General features: G+C 44.4%; 1 protein-coding gene across 2 annotated transcripts in view; it reads left to right on the plus strand.

Moving 5' to 3' along the window:
* The window catches only part of LOC132407467 (multiple epidermal growth factor-like domains protein 9), a 205,789-nt gene that overhangs the window by 80,429 nt on the left and 101,529 nt on the right, over positions 1 to 23,831 (plus strand). For both annotated transcript variants that reach the window (XM_059994038.1, XM_059994039.1), the window contains exon 2: positions 339 to 534. In XM_059994038.1, the coding sequence (XP_059850021.1) occupies positions 339 to 534 (196 nt within the window). The remainder of the gene's footprint in view (positions 1 to 338; positions 535 to 23,831) is intronic.

A 23,831-nucleotide genomic window follows, 5' to 3' on the forward strand; every position in this document is an offset into this window, starting at 1 on the left:
CTCATTCTTCTAAATTCCAGCATGTACAGGGCCAGAGCCACGTTAACCCTTTCATTCCTGGCATCATTCTCATGATCCTTCTCTGGTCTTTTTCTAATGCCAGCACACCCTTTCCTAGACCAGGGGTCACAAATTGCTCTCAATAAAGGATAGACAGCTGCAATCCAGCCCACTGAGTTTCTAATGGAACATCTTGTCACAATACCTCACGTGACAAGTTAGCGTAGTGGTTAGTGCAGCAACCATTGATAAGGGTTCAATTCCGCTGCCTTCTCTGATGATTAGACTGATGTTGTACCTCTGACAGACAGTTAATCGTCTCTTTCCTCCTCTCACAGAACTCAGATGTAACTGCAGTATTGTTGGAAGCACGAATGGAACATGTAATGTGTCGTTGGGGCAGTGTGACTGTCTCCCCGGGTACGCTGGCATGCAATGCAGTATCTGTGCTGAAGGCTTTTACCGCAACATCAATGGACAGTGCACTCGGTGTGAATGCCATACCACAGGAGCAGAGAGTTCTCAGTGTGACAGGTAAGCAGGTAATATTCTGCTCACTGTAACGTCACTTTCTGGGCAGAAGCTATATCTATTTATTGTGTTTTTTTGTGCTGTATCAGATCTGGAGTTACATGTATTTTGTTTGCTTGTATACTGGAAATGACCTTAAACAATATTGCATGTTGAGTGATGCACCGAAAGGAGCACAGCTTCCTAACTAAAAGCAGTGAGTTCTTGAAGAAGACGTTAACGGTTTAGATTACAATGTAAAGTGAAAATGCCATAGCTGTCAGAAGTTCCTTCCAAACCTGTAATCTTCATCCAGGAAAAGGCAATGTAGCAGTAGACCGGCATCTCACAACCAAGCTCAGACAAGGAGCCATCTACCCAGCGGCATTGTGGCAGCACTTTCACTGCACGACTATTCCCAGGAACGAGGGGCCAGATGCCCGAAGTGGCCACGTCCATGGGTCTTTGATTATGCAGCTGCTTAACTGAGGCAATGAGAAGTCTAGACAGAGTTCGTGGAGGGAACCAGACCCTTCGTCAGGACTAACTGAAAGGAAAGATAGTAAGAGATTTGAAAGTTGTGGGGGGGGGGGAATGCAAAATGATAGGAGAAGACTGGAAGGGGTGGGGTGAAGCTGAGAGCCAGAAAGGTGATTAGCAAAAGGGATACAGTGGGAGACTGTTTCGCTGAACATCTATGCTCTGTCCATCAGAGAAAGCAGGATCTCCCAGTGGCCACACATTTTAATTCCACGTCCCATTCCCATTCTGATATGTCTATCCATGGCCTCCTCTATTGTCAAAATGAATCCAAACTCAGGTTGGAGGAATAATACCTTATATACCAGCTGGGTAGCCTCCAACCTGACGGCATGAACGTTGACTTCTCTAACTTCCGTTAATGCCCTTCCTCCCCTTCTTACCCCATCCCTGATATATTTAAGTTTTTCTCCCCCCTCTTTTTTTTCTCTCTCTCTGCCCATCACTCTGCCTGTTCTCCCTCTCCCTCTGGTGCTCCCCTCCCCCTTTTTTTCTCCCTAGGCCTCCCGTCCCATGATCCTTTCCCTTCTCCAGCTCTGTATCCCTTTTGCCAATCACCTTTCCGGCTCTCAGCTTCACCCCACCCCCTCTGGTCTTCTCCTATCATTACGCATTTCCCCCTCCTACTTTCAAATCTCTTACTATCTTTCCTTTCAGTTAGTCCTGACAAAGGGTCTCAGTCCGAAATGTCGACAGTGCTTCTCCCTGTAGATGCTGCCTGGCCTGCTGCGTTCCATCAGCATTTTGTGTGTGTTACATCCAGATAGGATTCTTTCCATGGATCAGCGATACAAATTGGTGAGGGCCAGTGTAACAGGCACTATGGCATTCCCACGGTGGCTGTAACATTTCATGCTGCATCCCGATGACTTTGTAAGCTCCACATTCCCCCCCTCCCCCCAGATTTTATGGCCTTTACATGTCTTTGTCCCAATGTACACTTCCACCTTCAACAGCAGGCGACCAGATTCCCACTGCTAGTTTCTGAAATAGTTCCTTATCTCCTGTTGTTGGAGATCCATTTGCCAGCTGAATGTCCTTCATCATTCACGCCCTAGCTGTTCTGTTAAATCAGGGGAACACTCCCTGTCCACTGAAACCCACGCAGACTGCTCCTGATCAATGCACACCTCTTCAAATACTTGCTCATGTGTCTGCCTGTCATGGACTCTGTCACACTGGGTTCCACTTCTTTAGTGATTAATCACTTTATTTCTTCGTTATATAAGCCTTGTCCAATATATTACTGTTCCCATAAACCATGAACAGCTATTCACAAGGTCAGATCCATGAAGAGTTACAGTTTAGTTTGACACGGATGTCTAACAGAGTTACGGACATGCTTCTGAACAAATAGGACATAGAACAGTACAGCACAGGAACAGGCCCTTCAGCCCACAATGCTGTGCTGAACCAATTAAATTAGTAATCAAATGTCAGTCCACCGCCTCCTCTACAGCCGTGAAGAGGCCACACTCTGGTCGAAAGAGCAACACCTCCGGGTGCTCTCCAACCTGATGGCATGAATATCAATTTCTCAGTAATTGCTCTCCCCTACACGATTCCCATTCCAGTTTCCCCCTCTCACCTCATCTCTTTACCTGCCCATCACCTTCCTCTGGTGTCCTCCCCCTTCCCTTTCTTTCATAAATTGGAGAAACCATTTGGATCCTTTTAGACCTTTCATCTGGGTGAAAGGTATCAGCCCAAAACATCGACTGTCATTTCCCCTCCACAGGGAGTTTCTCCAGCACTTAGTTGTTTTGTTTTTCTATTCAGATTCCAGTATCTGACGTCTCTTGTGTCCCCAAAACCAAAGATGAAGTTGTGTTCGTACCTTAAATTGTTGTTGAGAATTTTGGAGGCCCTCCGTCGGTCATAGTGGACCATGGATGTTGTATCCGAGCTGTCTAATGCATGTATTCCATTTCCAGGCAAATAGATTGTATACTGATAGTTGCTGTTCCATTTGGCCTGTTGTTCTGAAATTTGAGATCGGATTTTTATTTTCTGGAATGCTCCAGTATAAATGCAGTGAATCACTGGCAAATTAAAGGTCATAAAAATCAGTATAGTAATTTCCTTGCACTATTGTGACATGCTGATCAGATAAAGCTCACATTAAACGTGTCAGCATCACAAGCAGAAAATTGAGTCTAGATCCAAAGGGGAAGGTTGAATGTGCGGAAAGCAGTTTTCAACATCACAGTGGTTTTGTTTATAAATGATAAGAAATGAGAGGGTGGAATCCTGTTGCTAAAGAACAGCAATAAAGTTGTTAGTGTAACGTTTCACAGCACCAACGATCAGGGTTCAATTCCTGCTGCTGCTGTTTCAAGTAAGGTATTTCTACTTGAAGTTAATTGACAAGTCCATTGGGGTGGTATGACAGCAGCGATCATCAACCTGGGCTCAATTCCCGCTGATGCCTGTACGTTCTCCCCGAGACCGTGTGGTTTCCTTTGTGTGCTCCGGTTTCCTTCCACACGGATGTACGTTAGTGAGTTGTGAGTACTATTTGCAGTGTGGGTGATAGAAGCATGGCAACACGCATGGGCTGCCCTCGGCACTGCCTCAGACTGAGTTCCCTTTTGATGCCAACGGTGCATTTCACTGTATGTTTTGCTGTACATGTGACAAATAAAGCTGATTTTTAATTCAAGTTCATTGTTACCTATATAGCTGCTACATTGCAAAAATACTCTACTCTACCCTTCTATTTAATTTAGGCTCAATAATTTCTACTTGGTAAACTGATTAAAAAGGCTGGCTCTGTTATAGGAGTCAAGCTGGACACACTGGAGGCTGTGGTAGATCAAAAGGCCCTCTGGAAAATCAGGGCAATTCTGGACAATTCTCACCCTCTGCATGCCACTTTTAGTAATAGACTAAGACAACTGCACTGCCCCAAAGAGTGCAATATGAGGTAGTTCTTACCCTCGGCCATTAGTCTCCATAATGTGTCAACCTATAGCTGGAGAAGTGATGATCCCCTCCTGTTTGAGGTAACTTATTTTTTATTCTTTCTTTCTTCTGTTCTAATATTTGTGTGTTTGTATATCTGTGCGCTTGTAATGCTACTGTGACACTAATTTCCTTTGGGATCACTAAATTATCTATCTATTTTCAGTTTTATTCTAATTATTAATAGCAAGTTAATTATTTAACTGCTTATTTAAAAATCTACAAACAATGGGAGATTTCTCATTCACATTGCTCCCTGCGTTGTGAGCCTGCCCAACATTAGCACCACATCTGTGCCACTGCTGTTCTTCTCCGAAGCACGTCTGGTATGTGATGATAGCTGGCAGCTTAAATTAAACAGAAATGGAGATTGTTGGAGGTGCTCAGCAGGTCCAGGCAGCTCCTGTGGAGAAAGAAGCAGATTTAGTGTTTCAGATCGACGATTTCTCATCACCTTTGGACAACTGACAGCAACCACTCTAAGGGGAAAAGAGCGTGTGGCTGAGTGATTCTTGTCTGGTCTGTATTATACAATTTCAATAAAGAGATGGCTTCTGAAGGAGAATGGTGGACTTCCTGCAGTAACTGGGCTTTTTGGTTAGACCACACTTCAAAGTCAAAGTAAATTAAGAAAGAGATTAGAAAAGCTAAAAGAATATAGGAGGTTGCTTTGGCATGTAAGGTGAAAATAAATCCAAAGGGTTTCTGTAGTTCTATTAATAGCAAAAGGATAGTGAGGGATAAAATTGACCCCTTAGAGAATCAGAGTGTACAGCTGTGTGCGGAGCCAAAAGAGATGGGGGAGATTTTGAATAATTTCTTTTCTTCGGTATTCACTAAGGAGAGGGATATTGAATTGTGTAAGGTAAGGGAAACAAGTAGGGTAGTTAAGGAAACTATGATGATTGAAGAAGAGGAAGTACTGGCGCTTTTAAAGAATATAAAAGTGGGTAAATCTCCGGGTCCTGACCTTGACCTTGAACCTTGAGGAAAGTTAGTGTAGACATAGCAGGGGCTCTGACAGAAATATTTCAAATGTCATTAGAAACGGGGATGGTACCAGAGGATTGGCGTATTGTTCATGTGGTTCCATTGTTTAAAAAGGGTTCTAAGAGTAAACCTAGCAATTATTGGCCTGTATAATTGCTAGTTTGACGTCAGTGGTGGGTAAATTAATGGAAAGTATTCTTAGAAAATGTTTTTCGGCACAGACTAGAAGGCCGAGATGGCCTGTTTCCCTGCTGTAATTGTTAAATGGTTATATGGTTAAATTTATTATTAAAGGAAGTATATGTCACCATATACTACCCAGAGATTCATTTTCTTGCAGACATTTACAGAAAAATAAAGGAATGCAGTAAAATTCATGAAAAATTATATGTAACAATGATTGACAAACAACCAATGTGCAAAAGTAAAAATACATAAATAAATTGAGAACGAGTTGCTGTGCCCTGGAAAGTGAGTCTGTAGGTCTTGGGATCAGTTGTGAGTGAAGATTTCCATGCTGGTTCAGGAGCCTGATAGTTGTAGTATACTTATTGTTCCTGAACTTGGAGGTGAGGGACCTAGGGCTCCTGTACCTCCCACCTGTATTGGAGGATTGTATTCAGTTATTATAGGAAGATGTAAAAGCTTTAGAGAGGGTGCAGAGGAGATTTACCGGGCTGCTGCTTGGATTAGAGAGAGTGTTTTATGAGGTCGAGCAAGCTGAGGCTTTTCTCTTTGGAGGACGAGAGGTGCCTCGTTAGAAGTGTACAAGATGAAAAGAAGCATAGAGTGAATAGCCAGGTACTTCTTTACAGGGTGGAAATGACTAATACGAGAGAGCATAATTTTAAGATGATTGGAGGAAATTATAAGGAGTTGCCAGATGTAGATTTTTTACGCAGAGAATGGTGGGTGTGTGGAACATCCTGCCAGGGGTGCTTTAGTAGCAGATATATTAGGGATAAATAAGAGACTCTTAGATAGGCACATGAATGATAGAAAATAGAGGCTGTGTGGGAGGGAAGTGTTAGGTGGATCTTGGAGTAGGTTAAAAGGTCAGCAGAACATCGTGGGCTGAAGGGCCTGGACTGTACTGTTCTGTGTTCTCTTGTGCGCCTACGCGTTCCTGAAACGCTGATGATCAGAAGGTGGAGTACAGGGGCCTCTGGTGTCTACATCATGTCTGCACACTAGCCTCTGTATTGATGGAACGAGGAAGTTTGAGTGAAGAATGTAAATTGGAAGGAGAAATTGGCATGTTCCATCCAAAGAAGAACAACTTTATGGGTTTGGAGTCCCACCTTGTGACTGCCTCCGCCACTGTGGTGGAGTGTGACGGACCTCTCCATGCTGACATTCTGATCCACTTGGACTTTACACTGTGGTGTGGAGGAAGGTGAACTGGGTGAATTTCAGTCCCTGTCAAGCGTGGTATCTTCTGAATGTTGTTGGTCTTTGACAAATGTAATGGTTTGGTGTTGCAGGAGCTGTAATCCAGCAAGCTGTGAACCAAAGATATAAATCCCCTGGCAGCTGCGGAATTTAAATTATGTTGTATTAAAAGAGCTGTATTGCGACGCTGTTAGATAGTTGTAAGCACTTCTGGTTCAAGCCTGCCTACGTTCTGTGTGACTCCAGACCCACCAGTGCGGTTCTGATGCTGAAGCTCTATGTTCAAAGTAAATTTATTATCAAAGTACATATATGTTACCACGTGCTACCCTGAGATTCGTTTTCTTGCAGACATTCACAGTAACTAGAAAGAAACACAACAGAATCAATGAAAAACCACACATTGGAGAAACAGCCAATGTGCAAAGGACAACGAGCTGTGAAAATGAAACAAGAGATAATAATAATTTAACTGCCTCCTTGCCTGGTCCAGAGAGAGCCTCAGCTTTAAGGTCACAAGGTGCGGACAGTCAGCCTGACCCCTGCCAGTAGCTCCCACATCCTGGGCAGCAAAAAGTGAATCTGAGAGCGTCCAGAAGAAAGAGGAAGACTGATTTGCCACATAGTTCTCTGTTCTTGTTGGCATCTGCCCACAGCTGGAGCAATTACAGTGTTCCTCTATATCCGAGTTGGCATCTGCCCACAGCTGGGGCAATTATGGTCTTCCTCTGTTTCCTGTGTTACCTGCAGAAATGCCAAATCAACCTTGCCCCTACCCAAGCCCTGTACAGTAAAGCTGAAAGAGGCAAGAATGAACCTGGCCTGATCTGAGTGGATAACAAGTTAACTCCTCTGATTCTTTGAATCAGCCAGCACTTGGTCTTATGAAGAGAGGCTGGGCGAGCTGGGGGCTTTCTCTAAAAGAGGATGTGAGGTGGCTTGATAGAGGTGTACAAGATGATAAGAGGCATAGATAGAGTGAACAGCCAGAGACTTTTCTCCCCAAGGTGGAGGTGGCTAATACCAGGGGGCATAATTTTAAGGTGATTGGAGGAAAGTGTAATGGTGTTTTTTTACACAGAGAGGGAACGCACTGCCCGAGTGGTGGTAGAGAAGATACAGTAGGGGCATTTGAGAGACTCTTAGATAGGATAATAGACAAATGGATGCTCTGTGAGAGGGGAGGGTTAGATGGATTTTAGAATAGGTTAACATGTCAGCACAATAGACAATAGGTGCAGAAGTAGACCATTCGGCCCCTGGAGTCTGCACCGCCATTCTGAGATCATGGCTGATCATTCACTATCAATACCCAGTCCCTGCCTTGTCCCCATATCCCTTGATTCCCCTATCCATCAGATATCTATCCAGCTCTTTCTTGAAAGCATCCAGAGAATTGGCCTCCACTGTCTTCCGAGGCAGTGCATTCCACACCTCCACAACTCTCTGGGAGAAGAAGCTCTTCCTCAATTCTGTTTTAAATAACTGACCTCTTATTCTCAATCCATGCCCTCTGGTACTGGACTCTCCCAACATCTGGAACATATTTCCTGCCTCAATCCTATCAAATCCTTTAATTATCTTAAACGTTTCAATCAGATCCCCTCTCAATCTCCTCAATTCCAGCGTGTACAAGCGCAATCTCTCCAATCTCTCTGCATAAGACAGCCCTGCCATCCCAGGAATCAACCTAGTGAATCTACGCTGCACTTCCTCAATTGCCAGAATGTCCTTCCTTAAACCTGGAGACCAAAACTGTACACAATATTCCAGGTGTGGTCTCACCAGGGCCCTGTACAAATGCAAAAGAACATCCTTGCTCTTGTATTCAATTCCCCTTGTAACAAAGGCCAACATTCCATTTGCCCTCTTCACTGCCTGTTGCACTTGCTCATTCACCTTCATTGACTGGTGAACTAGGACTCCTAGGTCTCTTTGCATTTCTCCCTTACCTAACTCGACACCGTAAAGACAATACTCTGCCCTCTTGTTCCTGCTTCCAAAGTGGATAACTTCACATTTATTCACATTGAATGACATCTGCCAAGTATCTGCCCACTCACTCAGCCTATCCAAGTCTCCCTGTATTCTCCTAACGTCCTCTTCGCATGTCACACTGCCACCCAGTTTAGTATCGTCAGCAAACTTGCTGATATAGTTTTCAATGCCCTCATCTAAATCATTGACATAAATCGTAAAGAGCTGTGGTCCCAATACAGATCCCTGTGGTACCCCACTAGTCACCTCCAGCCAGTCTGAGAAACACCCATTCACTGCTACCCTTTGCTTTCTATCTGCCAACCAGTTTTCTATCCATGTTGAAACCCTGCCCTCAATGCCATTAGCTCTGATTTTACTCACCAATCTCCTATGTGGCACCTTATCGAATGCCTTCTGAAAATCTAGGTACACAACATCTACTGGCTTACCCTCATCTAACATCCTTGTTACACCCTCAAAAAACTCCAACAGATTAGTCAAGCATGATTTGCCCTTGGTAAATCCATGCTGGCTCGGCCTAATCCTATTTCTGCCATCTAGATGTGCCACTATTTCGTCCTTAATAATGGACTCAAGCATCTTCCCCACGACTGACGTTAGGCTAACAGGGCGATAGTTCTCCGTTTTCTCCTTCCCTCCCTTCTTGAAAAGTGGGACAACATTAGCCACTCTCCAATCTTCAGGAACTGATCCTGAATCTAAGGAACATTGGAAAATGATTACCAATGCATCTGCAATTTCCTGAGCCACCTCTTTTAGAACCCTCGGATGCAGACCATCTGGACCCGGGGATTTATTAGCCTTCAGTCCTACCAGTCTACTCATCACAGTTTCTTTCCTAATGTCAATCTGTCTCAATTCCTCTGATATCTTATGACCCTGGCCCATCCATACATCTGGGAGATTGCTTGTGTCCTCCCTGGTGAAGACAGATCTAAAGTATGCATTAAATTCTGTTGCCATTTCCCTGTTTCCCATAACAATTTTTCCCAATTCATTCTTCAAGGGGCCAACATTGTTCTTAACTATCTTCTTTCTCTTCACATAGCTAAAAAAGCTTTTGCTATCCCCTTTTATATTCCTGGCTAGACTGAGCTCATACCTGATTTTTTTCTCTCCGTATTGCTTTTTTAGTTAAGATCTGCTGTTCCTTAAAACTTTCCCAATCATCTGTATTCCCACTCATCTTAGCCCTGTCATACTTCTTTTTCTTTAATGCTATACAATCTCTGACTTCCTTTGTCAACCACTGTGGCCCCTTCCCCCTCTTTGAATCTTTCCTTCTCATTGGAATGAACTGTATTTGCATCTTTTGTATTATGCCCAAGAATATCTGCCACTGCTGATCCACTGTCTTTCCTGCCAGGGCATCCGCCCATTTAACTTTGGCCAGCTCTTCCCTCATGGCTCTGTAGTCTCCTTTATTTAATTGCAACACTGACACCTCTGATCTGCCCCTATCCCTCTCAAATTGTAGATAAAAACTTATCATGTTATGATCACTACTTCCTAATGGCTCCTTTACTTCAAGATCACTTATCAATTCCTGTTCATTACACATCACCAAGTCCAAAATAGCCTCGTTCCTGGTTGGCTCAAGCACAAGCTGTTCCAAAAATACATCCCTTAGACACTCCACAAACTCCCTATCCTGGGGTCCAGCACCTACCTGATTCTCCCAGTCCACCTGCATGTTGAAATCTCCCATAACGACTGCATTACCTTTAGCACATGCCAATGTTAACTCCCTAATCAACTTGTACCCAATATCCACGCTACTGTTTGGGGGCCTGTACACAACACCCATTAGGGTCTTTTTACCCTTACTGTTCCTCAGCTCAATCCACACAGACTCTACTTCCCCTGTTCCCAAGTCACCTCTTGCTAAGGACTGAATCTCATTCCTCACCAACAGGGCCACCCCACCCCCTCTTCCCATATTTCTGTCTCTACGATAGCACGTATACCCTGGTACACTCAATTCCCAGGCCTGATCCCCTTGCAGCCATGTCTCCGTTATCCCAACAATATCGTAGTTCCCCATTTTCATCTGAGCTTCAAGCTCATCTGTCTTATTTCTGACACTACGCGCATTCAAGTATAGAATTCTTAGCCCATTCCTTCTCTCTTTGCTTAAAACACTGTCTGCTGTACCTAACCCAGCTCCTTGAACTTCCATCGGGCAAATTGCACCCTGAATTTTGATGACCTTCTCAAGATCACCCAAACCTTGTACACATTTAACCCCATGCACCTTCTGACCAACCCTCTGGATCTGGATCCCTGCCCCCTGCACATCTAGTTTAAACCCCCCTGAGCAGCACTGGCAAATACTCCTGCAAGAATGTTAGTACCCCTCCGGTTCAGATGTAGACCATCCCTTGGAAACAGATCCCAATGTCCCTGGAACAAAGACCAATTATCCAAAAACCTGAACCCTTCCTTCCTGCACCATGCTCTCAGCCTCGTATTAATGTGCATAATCATTCTATTCTTCGCCTCACTCGCACGTGGCACAGGTAGCAATCCCGAGATTGTCACCCTGGAGGTCCTGCCTTTCAGCTTCACTCCTAACTCCCTGAACTCTCTAAGCAGGACCCCCTCACTCACCTTACCTACATCGTTGGTCCCTACATGGACCACTACATCTGGGTTCATGCCCTCACTCTCAAGATTAGCCTGCACCCGATCTGAGATGTCCCGGACCCTGGCACCAGGGAGGCAACATACCATCCGAGACTCCCGATCTGCCCCACAAACTCTCCTATCTGCCCCCCTAACTATAGAGTCCCCTAAAACTATCGCTCTCTTCTCTTCCCTCCTCCCCTTTCTAGTTGAGGGTTCAACCTCTGTGCCAGAGGCAGGACCAGTACAACTTATTCCTGGTAGGTCATCCCCATCAACAGTATCCAGTATGGTATACTTATTGTTAATGGGAATGGCCGCAGGGGTGCTCTGCTCTCTCTGCCTGCTCCCCCTGCCTCTCTGGACCGTCACCCATCTGCCTACTTCTTGGTTTTTTGGTGTGACTACCTCCTGATAACTCCTATCTATCTCTGCCTCCACCTCCCGAATGATCTGTAGTTCATTCGGCTCCTGCTCCAACTCCCTAACTCGGTCTGATAGGAGCTGCAGCTGGACGCACCTTTTGCAGGTGTGGTCATCAGGGACAACTGTGTTGACCCTGACCTCCCACATACTGCATACGGAGCACACCACTGCTCTGACTGTCTCCCCCATACCTGAACTGGATTAATAGAATAAGTTTAAAAAGCACCTTACCTCCTTCCCCTCAGCGAGCAATCACACAAGCTTACCGAAGTCCACTTACGCCGAAGCCCACTTAGCCAAAGCCCAGGACTCTGCTTCCACGGACTCCGCTGCCCGCTCTGACAAGAAGTCCTGCCTTTTAAAGTGCGCGCTCGACGCTGACGTCACTCGCGCCTGCGCAGTTCCCCCTCCTCCACAGGTATTGACCAGGTAGGCTTAAATCCTACCTACACTGTCGAATTCTCTGAGCTCCCAGCTGAATCACAAGCTGTAACTTGCTCCCGATTCAACATCATGGGTCGAAGTGCCTGTACTGCACAGCAGTGTTTGAAGTTCCATTTTCTATGTTCTAAACAGCAGACCTCAATGAGGGATCAGCAGTGGAAAGGATGAGCAGATTGAAGCTCCTGGGTATCGGCATCTTAGAGGATCTATTTGGGCCCATTGTATTGTTGCAGTCACAAAGAAGGCTTGCCGGTGACTATATTTCATTGGGAAATTTGAGGAGATCTGGTATGTCACCAGGACTCTAGCAAATTTCTAAAGATATACGGTAGAGAACACACAGGTCACATTGCTGTCTGGTATAGAAGCTCCAATGCACAGGGTGACAAGGGTCTTCAGAGGGATATTGACCCAGCCAGCACCACTCAGGACATCTTCAAAAGGCAGAACCTCAAGCAGGCACCATTCATCATTAAGAACCCTCACCATCCAGAACATGCCCTCTCCTCATTGCTACTATCAGGGAGGGGGTTAAGGACCCTCAATACCCCCCCATTCAATGTTTTAGGAACGGCTTCTTCCCCTCCACTGTCTGATTTCACAACGGTTCATGAATATTTCTTAACTATTCCTTTTTTTGCATTATTTATTTATTGTGATTTATAGTAGTTTTTATGTATTACGCTGTACTCCGCCGCAAAACAGCAAATATGTGAGTGATGATGAGCCTGACTCCGATTCTGACCTTGTTCTTCAGAGAAACACTGGAAGAACACAGAGAAACAAGGAAGTTTCAAACAGCCACAGTTATATACTGAGTAAATTCTGTGTTGGGATCCCAGTCTCTTGTGACTGACCGTTCACTGTGTTGTCACCAACGACTCACCGTGCGTCCTTGCTCAGGTCTGCACGGCCTACCTGCTGGGAAAGCACTGAAGATGAGTCAGAAGCTGTCCCTGCTCGCTGTGTTCTCCCTTGTGTAAATCCAACAACATTCCTGACAAACATCCAGACTGTTAGGGTGAAGCCAGCCAGCTGGGAGTCTGACCAGAATACAATCAGGTCTGTAATGGCCCTGTATCAGATTTCACTTCCACTGAAATACTGTTCAAGATGAGAGAGGTTTTCGCCTGCAGCTCCATTAAACCCTTAACGCTTTGGAATCTGTGGACTGCATGCTTGGAACACATTTATTCTAGTTTGTTTTTCTAAGGAGAACACAAAGTCAAAATTTAAAATCATCTCATTAGTTGATGCAGCCACACGTGATACATAATAAAAAAAAAGCTAAATTACATTAAGAAATATTGTATATATAAAAAGCTAAGTAACACAAAAAAGGGAGCAAAGAAAGTGAGGTAGTGTTCACGGGTTCAGCATGCATTCAGAAATCTGATGGCAGAGGGGAGGAATTGATAAGTGTGGCTTCATACTCCTCTACCTCCTCCCCTGATGGTAGCAATGAGAACAGGGCATGTCCTGGGTGATGGAAGTCCTTGATGATGGATGCTGCCTTTCTGAGGCATTGTCTGTTGAAGGTGTCCTCGATGCTGGGGAGGCAAGTGGCCATGATGGAGCTGGCTGAGTTTACAACATCCTGTAGCTTTTTCCAGTCTTGTGCAGTGACCCCTCCATACCAGATGGTGATGCAACCAGTTAGAATGCTCACCATGGTACAACTGTAGAAATCCGTGGATTCCATTTTTAACTACCGCAACCCAGCACCAGGAGGTGGCTGTCACAGAAAAGGCAGTGAAATCGTCAGCTTTTCAGAGAGAAATTTAGGATTATCTTTCTGTGTGTGTGTGTGTGTCTGTCTCACTGGTTGGAGAGGCACTCAAGGTGACAGTTGTTGGGAATTTAATCATCCCTTGACAACCTCTGTCTGGTTCATTGAGAGTTTGATGTTGACTTTTTCTGCAGCATGAGCTGTAACGTTCACACTTTCTCCTCCCTCTCCCTGGAACTCCTGCTAAACACCATCAGAAGTTCAGTGCTGTTCGCAGAACATCACACAAAAAGCTGCAAGTAACGTTTGGTAGCAAAGATAGGTCGGGTGACCAGGTGGGCAGGCAGGAGGATCAGTGTGGTTCTTCGAGAGGGGTAAGCATTGAGGGGCAAGCTGAGTCCTCTAGACACAGTGCATTTATCACACACACACACACACGCACACGCACACGCACACGCACACGCACACGCTCACGCACACACACAGTAATATTACCACAAATAAATTAACACAAACCAAAAAATAAACAATATAACACTGCTGGCACTTTGTACATGATGAGACCTGGATGATGGCAGGAAGCCTAGTAGTGTCAAGGCCTTGGAAGAATCTGTTTTCCATCCTGACAGTCCTTGTCCTAGTGCTATGGTACCTCTTGCCCGGTGGAGCAGTACTCCAGACCAGACAGGATTATTAAGTGTGTGTGTTTGTGTTTACAGTATTACAGTATGGTACAGGCCCTTCAGCCCATGATGTTTTGACAACCCTTTTAACCTACTCCAATATCAATATCAATATCACCCTTCCCTCTGACATAACCCCCCATTTTTCTATCGTCCATGCGCCTATCTAAGAGGCTCTTAAATGTCTCTGGCACCTCCCCCATTCTCTTAAATGTCTCTGGCATTCTACACACCATCTCTCTCAATGGCTAATTCCGCTCCTATTTCTTAGGTTTTATAAGACATTTCGGCCCTAAAAGAATGATACTGTCTGCCTACTCGATCTGTGCCTCTCGTAATCTTATAGACCTCTATCAGGCCTCACATCAGCCTCCACTGCTCTGCAGCAAACAACGCAAATTTGACCAGCCTTTTGTTTTAGCACATGCCCCTCCAGTTCAGGCATTTGGTCAGTTGTCAGTGATATTTCCCTCATTTTTAAACTGTACTTTCCTCCCTAAAATTCTGACGTGTCAGTATTTGGAGATAATGACTTCAAAGCGAGACTTTAGTCATGACTGTTAAAGGAATTGTGCCTGCCTAGAATGTATTGAAGACTTTTCACAAACAGATATTTCCTTTGAAAGGTCAGGTTTCAGTAACATTTACCCCTCCACATCGCGTTATTAACACTTTGGTTTCTGTGGAACAGTACATCCACTAACCCACCATTAGTCATTGGAAAGTTGGTCGAATCTGCTGAATATGGTGGTGTAGTGGTTAGTTTTCACAGCACCAGTGTCCACTGATCAGGGTTCAGTTCCTGCCATTGCCTGAAAGAAGTTTGCACATTCTCCCCGTCACCACGTCGGCTCCGGTTTCCGTCCACTTTCCAAAGAGGTTCAAATCACAAACGAGGATGAAGTAAAGAGCTGGGAGTTTAATTGGTGAAAGAGACGGAAGGCCATGGAAGAAAGAAAAAAGGGGTGGGGGGGAAGAGCACCAGAGGGAGGCGATGGGCGGACAAGGAGATAACATGAGAGGGGGAGAAAGGGATGGGGAATGGTGAGGGGGTGGGTGGGGGACATTACCGGAAGTTTGAGCAATTAATGTTCATGACATCAGGTTGGAGGCTACCCTAACAGAATATCAGGTGTTGTTCCTCAACCTAAGTAAGGCCTGATCCCGACAGCGGAGGAGGCTATGGATGGACATATGGGATTGGGAAGTGGAATCAAATTGGGTGGCCACTAGGAGATCTCACATCTATTGGTGGTTAGAGTGTAGGTGCTCGGCAAAGCAATCTCCCAATCTACTTTGGGTCTCACTGATATACACACTGGGAGCACTGGACACAGTACATGGCCCCAACAGGCTCACAGGTGAAGTGTCGCCCCACCCTGGAAGGACTGTTTAGGGCCCTGAATGGTAATGAGGGAGGAGGAGCAGGGGCAGATGTAGCATTTATTCCGCTTACGAGGATAAGTGCCGGGGGGGGGGGGGGGGAGAGATCAGTGGGGAAGAAGCAGTCAATTGAATATGAGTACCTGGGGTCCTCGGAGGGTTAGAGCTGGTGGATTGTGGGCACTGGGAGCGTGGCAACGCTGGAAAGTGTTGGTTGTAGATGCAAAAATGATACGTTTCATGTACATGTGAGAAATAAATCTGATCTTTAATTTTCACATTGGCATCAACAATTTGTGCTGATAACAAAGTGAGATGTGACATGTGGTGTAGGTTTCCTGACCAGAGTTCGCTGCACGTAAACCCTCATTTGAATGGTGCAAAGTCTGGAGTAATTTGAAAATACCTGCTGAATTCTGTGATGCTTGAGTAATCATGTGTAAAGGAAGACTGACTTCTTGTCTCCACTTTGAAGAGGCATTGAACTTTGACCTTGCAATCTTATGTTGTACATGGAGACATAAACACACTGTGATAATAAATTTACTTTGAACTTCAAACTTTGAATTCTGGCTTTGTGATAAACACTTTGGCCCACCAATCACAAATGCATCCCAGAGTCCTGAGAGAGATTACCGAAGAGATAACAGATGCATTGGTCATGATCTTTCAAGATCACTTGATTCTGGCTGGTCCCGGAGGACTGGAAGATTGAAAATGTCACTCCACTCTTTAAGAAGGGAGGAAGAGAGAAGAAAGGAAATTACAGGCCAGTTAGCTGAACCTCAATGGTTGGGAAAGTGTTGGAGTTTATTAATAAGGATGAGGTTTCAGGGTACTTGGAGACTAATGATAAAATAAATTAAAGTCAGCATGGTTTCTGTGAAGGGAAATCTTGCCTGACAAATCTGTTAAGAGTTCTTTGAGGAAGTAACAAGGTGGACAAAGGAGAGGTAGTGGATGTCATTTACTTGGATTTTCAGAAGGCATTTGATAAGGTGCCTCACATGAGGCTGCTTAACAAGATAAAATCCTATGGTGTCACAGGAAATATACTGGCATGGAATGGCTGACAACTGTCAACCTAATAATTTGTTTTCGTGGTTTGCAGAAGTCCAACTTCAGGACCTTACAAGCTATTTTGGATCTCCACCCTGCCCCTCACAGAGCCTGGACCCCAGGACTTGCTGATCGCAGGAGTCACCACCCCTTGTCCTCTTGGCCTGCCAACCACCATACTTAACCATGAGGATTACGGATGTCCTGTTGTGGTTCAGTTTGTCAGAAATGTTCAGGGCTTGGTCTGGCCTGTCTCACTTCGACACTGGTGTCTCTGTGCTTCTCAGCCCACCTCCCAGTCACTCTCATGACTTTCATTCAACACGACGATGTTCTCCTTTCTAATGCAGTGTTTGCAAGTTAACAGGCAAGGCTGAAATTCTCCTGGGGAGCAGTGTCTCTTCCAATCAGGTGTGGAATTTGAAACATGACCTAGTTATTTGACCCCGGATTAAGGACTGTAATCCAAACCTACATATACTTCCACCTACTGAACAGAGACACGCCAATATTAGAACTATTACATGGGTTTGTTTTCATGCTGTTTAGGTCAAGGCAAAACCAGGTTCTATTTCAGGTCAAGCCATTGTGTGCTAGATTGGGTGTCAGGGGTTGTACATCCATGACTGTGGTTTCAACAGGAGCCCATAATTGGCCTGTTGAGGGTTTGAAACTAGTGGTAGTTTAGCTGCTATAGCAGAGAAGAAACGTCTTTCCTTCTCACTGTGTGATGGACCTGTTTCTCCTCAAGAAATCCCAGTGATCCACAACATCATAAAAATGTGGGGGTTGGGGGGGGAGGTTGAAACTGCTTTAATTGAAAGTTATTGTGCCAAGTATGGTGTTTATATTGTGCATCGGAAGAATGGGAAACATGACAGAGTATTGCCCGGTACATAGACTAATTCTGACTGTTGTTGCAAAGGTTTTGATGGAAAGATGTTCTCGAGTCGCCCTACCTTTTCCAGTTCTGATGAAGGGTCTTTAATTCCTTTCAATAGATGTTGCTGACCTGCCGAGTCACTTCACTATCTTGTGTGTGTTTCTCGGCATTTTCAGCATCTGCTGAATCTCTCCTGTATGTTATTGATAGGATTTTGTCCAGTAATTCATGCTTGCAGACGACTGTGGTTTTGTGAATGGTATCTGAAATGTTTGTCAGAAGTGGTGTTCCAGGATTTCTTCAGAGGGGTACATGGAATCCATCATTTGGCCAAAGCATTACAGACTTTTATAAGATATAGGAGCAGAATTAGGCCGTTTCATCGTGGCTGATCCAATTCCCTCTCAGCCCCAATCTCCTGACCTCTCCCTTTATCGCTTCATGCTGTGACGAATCAAGAATCTATGAACCTCTGCCTTAAATTTACTCAACGACTTGGCCTTCACAGCTGCCTGTAGCAAAGAAGTCCACAAATTCACCACTCTGGCAAAATAAATTTCTTCTCATTTCCATTCTAAAAGGATGTCTCTCTGTTCTGAGGCTGCATCCAATGGTCTTAGACTCCCCCACCATAGGAAACACTCTCCAGGCCTTTCATCAATAGATTTCATTGATGCCACCCTTTATTCTTCTGAACTCCAGTGTGTAGAGGCCCATAGCGTCAAACGTTTTTCACATAACAAGCCATTCAATCCTGGAATCATTTTTGTGAACCTCCCCGAACTCTCTCCAGTTTCAGCACATCCTTTCTAAGATAAGCAGCCCAAAACTGCTCTTAATTCTCCCAAGTGAGGCCTCACCACTGCTTTAAAGTCTCAACATTACATCCTTGCTTTTCTATTCTAGTCCCCTCAAAATAATTACTAACATGGCATTTGCATTCTTCACCACAGACTCAATCTGCACAAGGATTTCCAAGTCCCTTTGCACCTCAGTGTTTTGCATTTTCTCTCCATTTAGTAAATAGTCAACCCTTTCATTTCTTCTACCAAAGTACACTTCCCAGCACTGAATTCTATCTGCCAGTTCTTTACCCATTCTCATAATCTGTCTAAGTCCTTCTGTAGTCTCTCTACTTTGTCAAAGCTACCTACCCCTCCACCTATATTCATATCCACAAACTTGGCCACAAAGCCATCAATTCTGTCATCTAAATACTTTTAAGAGTTGTTTAATAGGCACATGAATCTGCAAAAAATGGAAGGATATGGGCACTGTTCTAGGCAGAGGGGATTAGTTTAGTCAGCCATTTGATTACTAATTTATTTGGTTGGCACAACATTGTGGGCCGAAGGGCCTGTCCCTGTGCTGTACTGGTCTGTGTTCTAATTTACCCCAGGACATCAAATACCTCCTCTGATGTGGTCTGTATGACCTCACTGCTGTTTTGCCTCACTTCTGTAGACTGTGTCTGCCTTCCAAGTCAATACAGATGCAAAAAATCCATTTATGATCTCCCCTATTTCTTTCAGCTTCATGCATAAATAATCTTTCAAAGGACTATTATCCCTTGCCATCCATAAAGCTATCTCAAAAGTGATGGTAGTGTAGCTTAAAGGTTGGCACAACATTGTGAGCTAAAGGGCCTGTGCTGTGCTTTCATGTTCTGTATAACACCTCCTTGACAAGCTACCAACAGGAGCCTCTGCTGGGAGGCTGCTTCCACTGTGAGCAGCATGATGCACAGGAACCAGGGCCTTCCAGATGTCAACCAAACAGCTGGTGAACCCTGTCAGATTACCTGCACAAAATTCACAAACTTTCAAAACCAATTAGAGATTAAGTGTTATTATATATGTCACGCTCTGTCTATTCCAGTCAGTTGTTAGTTCCAGAATTTTGATTTCTTTGTCATTGGCAACTGTGCCTTCAGTTACCTGGTTTCCAAACTCCCTGAGACCCTTTCTCCTTTCCACCTCGTTTGGTGAAAGCCTTTGCTCAGTGATTCAGAAACAGTTTCTTCCCCCCCACCACCATTACATTTCAGAGTGGTTAACTAACCCATGAACACTACCAGCAGCTAATCCAGACCTCAGAGTTTGGAGAGGAAGGAACTTCGATCAGGTCCACTACCCGAGGTTTGAAAGGCAGCAGCAGGTCGTGGCAATGAAAAAGAGCTTTGACCAGCGACCAATTGGCGTTTGGGATTGATTAGTAAGAGCGAATTAAAGGAAGGCAGGGGCAAGCACAGTGGCCGTTGGAGTGGTCATGGTCACAGTGGTGATCTTAAGGCTTCAGCTCTTCGAGGCTTTCACAAAGAGAGGTTTCACTCAGAGAAAGCAAATGAAAGAAAAGCTCTAGTTTTGTCCCTCCTTCGCTTTATCAGCTCAGCTTGGACAGTAGAGATAAAAGTGAAATGAGAAGGAGAAACTAAAGTTAGATGTGTCAGTACTACCGTGGAGTGAAGGGAATTACAGAGGCATGAAAGAGGAGTTGGCCAGAATTGATTGGAAAAGAACACTGGCAGGGATGATGGCAGAGTGGCAATGGCTGGAATTTCTGGAGGCAGTTTGGAAGGCACAGGTTATACTCAGCTCAAAGAGGACGAGGTATTCTGAAGGAAAGATGACACAACCATGGCTAACAAGAGAAATCAAAGTCAACATAAAAATCAAATAGAGGGCAAATAACAGAGGAAAAATTATTGGGAGGTTAGAGGATTGGGAAGCTTTTAAAAACCTACAGAAGGCAATTAAATGAGTCATTAAGAAGGTAAAAATGGAGTATTAAAGTAAACTAGCCAATAATATTGAAGAAAATACCAAAAATTTCTTCAGATTAATGAAGTGTGAAATAAAGGTGAGAGTGGATATCAGACGGCTGGAAAATTAAGCTGGAGAGGTAGTAATAAGAGACAAGGAAATGGCAGATGAACTGAATAAGTATTTTGCGTCAGTCTTCACTGTGGAAGGTGCCAACAGTGTGGTGGAAATTCCAGGTGTCAGGGGTCATGAAGTGTATGAAGTTACCATTACTAGAGAGGTTCTTGGGAAACTGAAAAATCCAGAGTAACACACACAAAATGCTGGAGGAACTAAGCAGGTCAGGCTGCACCCATTGAAATGAACAAACAGTCGACGTATCAGGCTGAGACCATTCATCAAGATCAGAAAGGAGAGGAGAGCGAGGTGTAACACTACCTTGTTACTCTCTTTTTTGTTATTTATTTTGGAATTCATACTATTTTTTATGTCTTTGAATGTTAATGCCATCACAAAACTACAGATTTCACATTGTAAAAGAGAGTGATAATGAATCTGATTCTGAGTTATTGGTCATCTGTCCCACTACTGCCCATGGTTCACGTTTCATCTGGTCACTCTCTAAACAAGCACCTTGAGCACTTCACCGAATATGCTAAGCATGCATTTCTGCTGCATTTACATAGTGCCAGCCACATTCTCAAGGTTATTTTGGGTTATTGAGTGTCTGTTTTATGGACTCTTTCTTCCCGCTCCCATGAAGGAGGCAGCTGTGTAGCATCCATGCCAGGACTACCAGACTCAAAAACAGTTACTTTCCCCAAGTAGTGAGGCTGATCAACACCTCTACCCACTAACCACCCCTCCACATGCTAACCACCCTTCCACACCCCTAACCACGACTTTATTATTTCTTGTCGGTTACCTTGTGTACAGACACTCCTGTGCCTAGTATCACTATGGACATACAGTCAATCTATGTACATACAGTAAGCTATTTTATGTATTTATATTTATTGGCTATTGTGTTCTTTATCTTGTGTGAATTTTGTGCTGCATCAGATCCAGAGGAACAATTACTTTGCTCTCGTTTGCACTTCTGTACTGGAAATGAGATGAAGCAATCTTGAATTAGTCCCATCCAGAGAACGTGGCTTTCCCTTTCAGCCATATCCTTGGCAAAGTGAATGTAGTGTCCTCACTATCACAGCTCCACCAATTTGCCTGTCAATTCAAATTTACCAATCAAATTGCCTACATTTTCATCAGTTTCAGTTATACATAAGACAGATCAGTATGGTGATTGGTCCGTGCAGAGCACCGTTGTTACAGACCATGGGAATCCTTGTTGAGATTTGTTTGTATACAGGGAGAATGGGAGTAGATTGGAAGGTGCCTAGGAAATGCTGGGTTCGCTTTATCTGCCACACCCGGTCCTGCTGACTCCAGTACTCAGCTCATTGAACCCTGCTGATGGGTCTAATTAGCTGAGTACGGAAGTCAGCAGGACCGTGCATGGCGGGTTCCTGGGCGCGTTACTGTAGGAGGGGCGTGAGTGCGCTCTGCACTTCTGTCGAGAGAGAAGGCTTGGAACGGTTGCGGTTGCTGATGGAACATTGCAATCCAGTCTGAGCTGCGGTAGAGAGCAGGCCTTGGTACAGGAGTGGATCAGCATGTGAGACTTGCTATTGCTTTATTATTGTCACATGAATCAAGCTCCAGGGAATTTATTCATACCATAAATATCAATTCATTACACAGTGTACTGAAGTAGAACATAGATAAACAGAAAATCCACAGATAATATAAAAACATATATGCAGAAAGGTTGCTGGAAAACAGTCCATAATGTTATAAATGATAACACCCACCCTACATAGCATCCACACCAGGACCACAGACTCAAAAACTGTTACTTTCCCCAAGCAGGAAGCCTGATCAATACCTCCGCACCCCTAACCACCACTACTTTATCCTTTCCTGTCAGAGTCACCGTATGTGCAGACACTCCTGTGCTTAGTGTCACTTTATGGACATACAATTAATCTGTGTATATAAGTAATCATATGTATTTGTTATTATTGTAATCTTTGTCTTATTGTATTTTTTTTGTGCTGCATCAGATCCGGAGTAATGATTGTTTTGTTCTCCTTTACACTTGTGTACAGGAAATTACATTAAACAATCTTGGATCTTGAACAGACATGTTTCCGATATTAAGGCAATCAGAACTGAACACAGTACTCCAATTGTGGTCTAACCATTATTTAATAGAGCTGCAACATTACCTCACAGCTCTTGAACTCAGTCCCCCAGCTAATGAAGGCCAATGTACTATATGTCTTAATCACCGTATCAACTTGGAGGGATCAGTGGATGTGGACAGTCCTAGAGAAGTCCATTCGTGCACTCGCGACCGAGCTCTTCATTAAACTGCCACATATATACAGCGAGAGTGGGAGAAGCACTATGCGAACAGTGGGGTCAGTGCTGTACTGGTGTTCCCATAAAACCATCAAAATTATGAGAAAAATTAGGCCATTCAGCCATTGAGTCTTCTCTTGCCATTCCATCATGGCTGATCTTTTATCCTTCTCAATCTTGTTCTCCTGTCTTCTCCGCATAGCTTTTGACACCCTTAATAATCAAGAATCTATCAACCTTAGGTTTAGATATACTCAATGATTTGGGCTTCACAGCTGTCAGTAGCAATAAATTCCAGATTCACCACCCTCTGGCTAAAGAAATTCCTCCTCATCTCTTCTAAATGGATGCCTCTCTATTCTGAGGCTGTGCCCTTTGTTCCGAGACTCTTTTCCTCCACTATAGGAAACATCCTCTCCACATCTACTCTATCTAGGACTTCCAATAATTGATGGGTTTCAATGAGATACCCCCCCATTCTTCTAAACTCCAGTGAGGCAAGGACCAGAGTCATCAGATGTTTCGCTTTCCATGAAACAGTATCTCACAAAAGCTCCAGTATTTTTTTTCAGTTATAAAATGTAAATTGAGAAGTGTGAAGCCCTCCCTTGTATCTGAAAGTAATTCACAGCACAAGAGGATGACACATTTCAGTGCATTAACAATCCTCTTCTTGGCAGCTATCCCGCAGCAAGCATTGCAGCACAAGTCGCATCCGCCTTGTTCAGATGTGGATTGTCAGCCTCAGTATGGCACCAGCCCGCAGCAGCCAGCTCCTCACTTCCCAGTGAACTCTTGCACACGGAAACGAGGCACACTCCTTCTGTCAGCAGAGACGGTTGTGCCTGGTGGCTTTGCTGAACAGACACCCGATTAAATGAAATGGATGGGACGAGCTGCTGTGCTTGAGGACGTTACCTTTAGTGCATGGGTATCTGTGGCCGAAGTATTTTGAGACACTGTGAACAATCCCTTCTGGCCCACTGAGCAGCATAATTCATCATTATGGGCCACGT

This window comes from Hypanus sabinus, chromosome 18 (assembly GCF_030144855.1).
Source record: "Hypanus sabinus isolate sHypSab1 chromosome 18, sHypSab1.hap1, whole genome shotgun sequence".
Taxonomy (NCBI): Eukaryota; Metazoa; Chordata; class Chondrichthyes; order Myliobatiformes; family Dasyatidae; genus Hypanus; species Hypanus sabinus.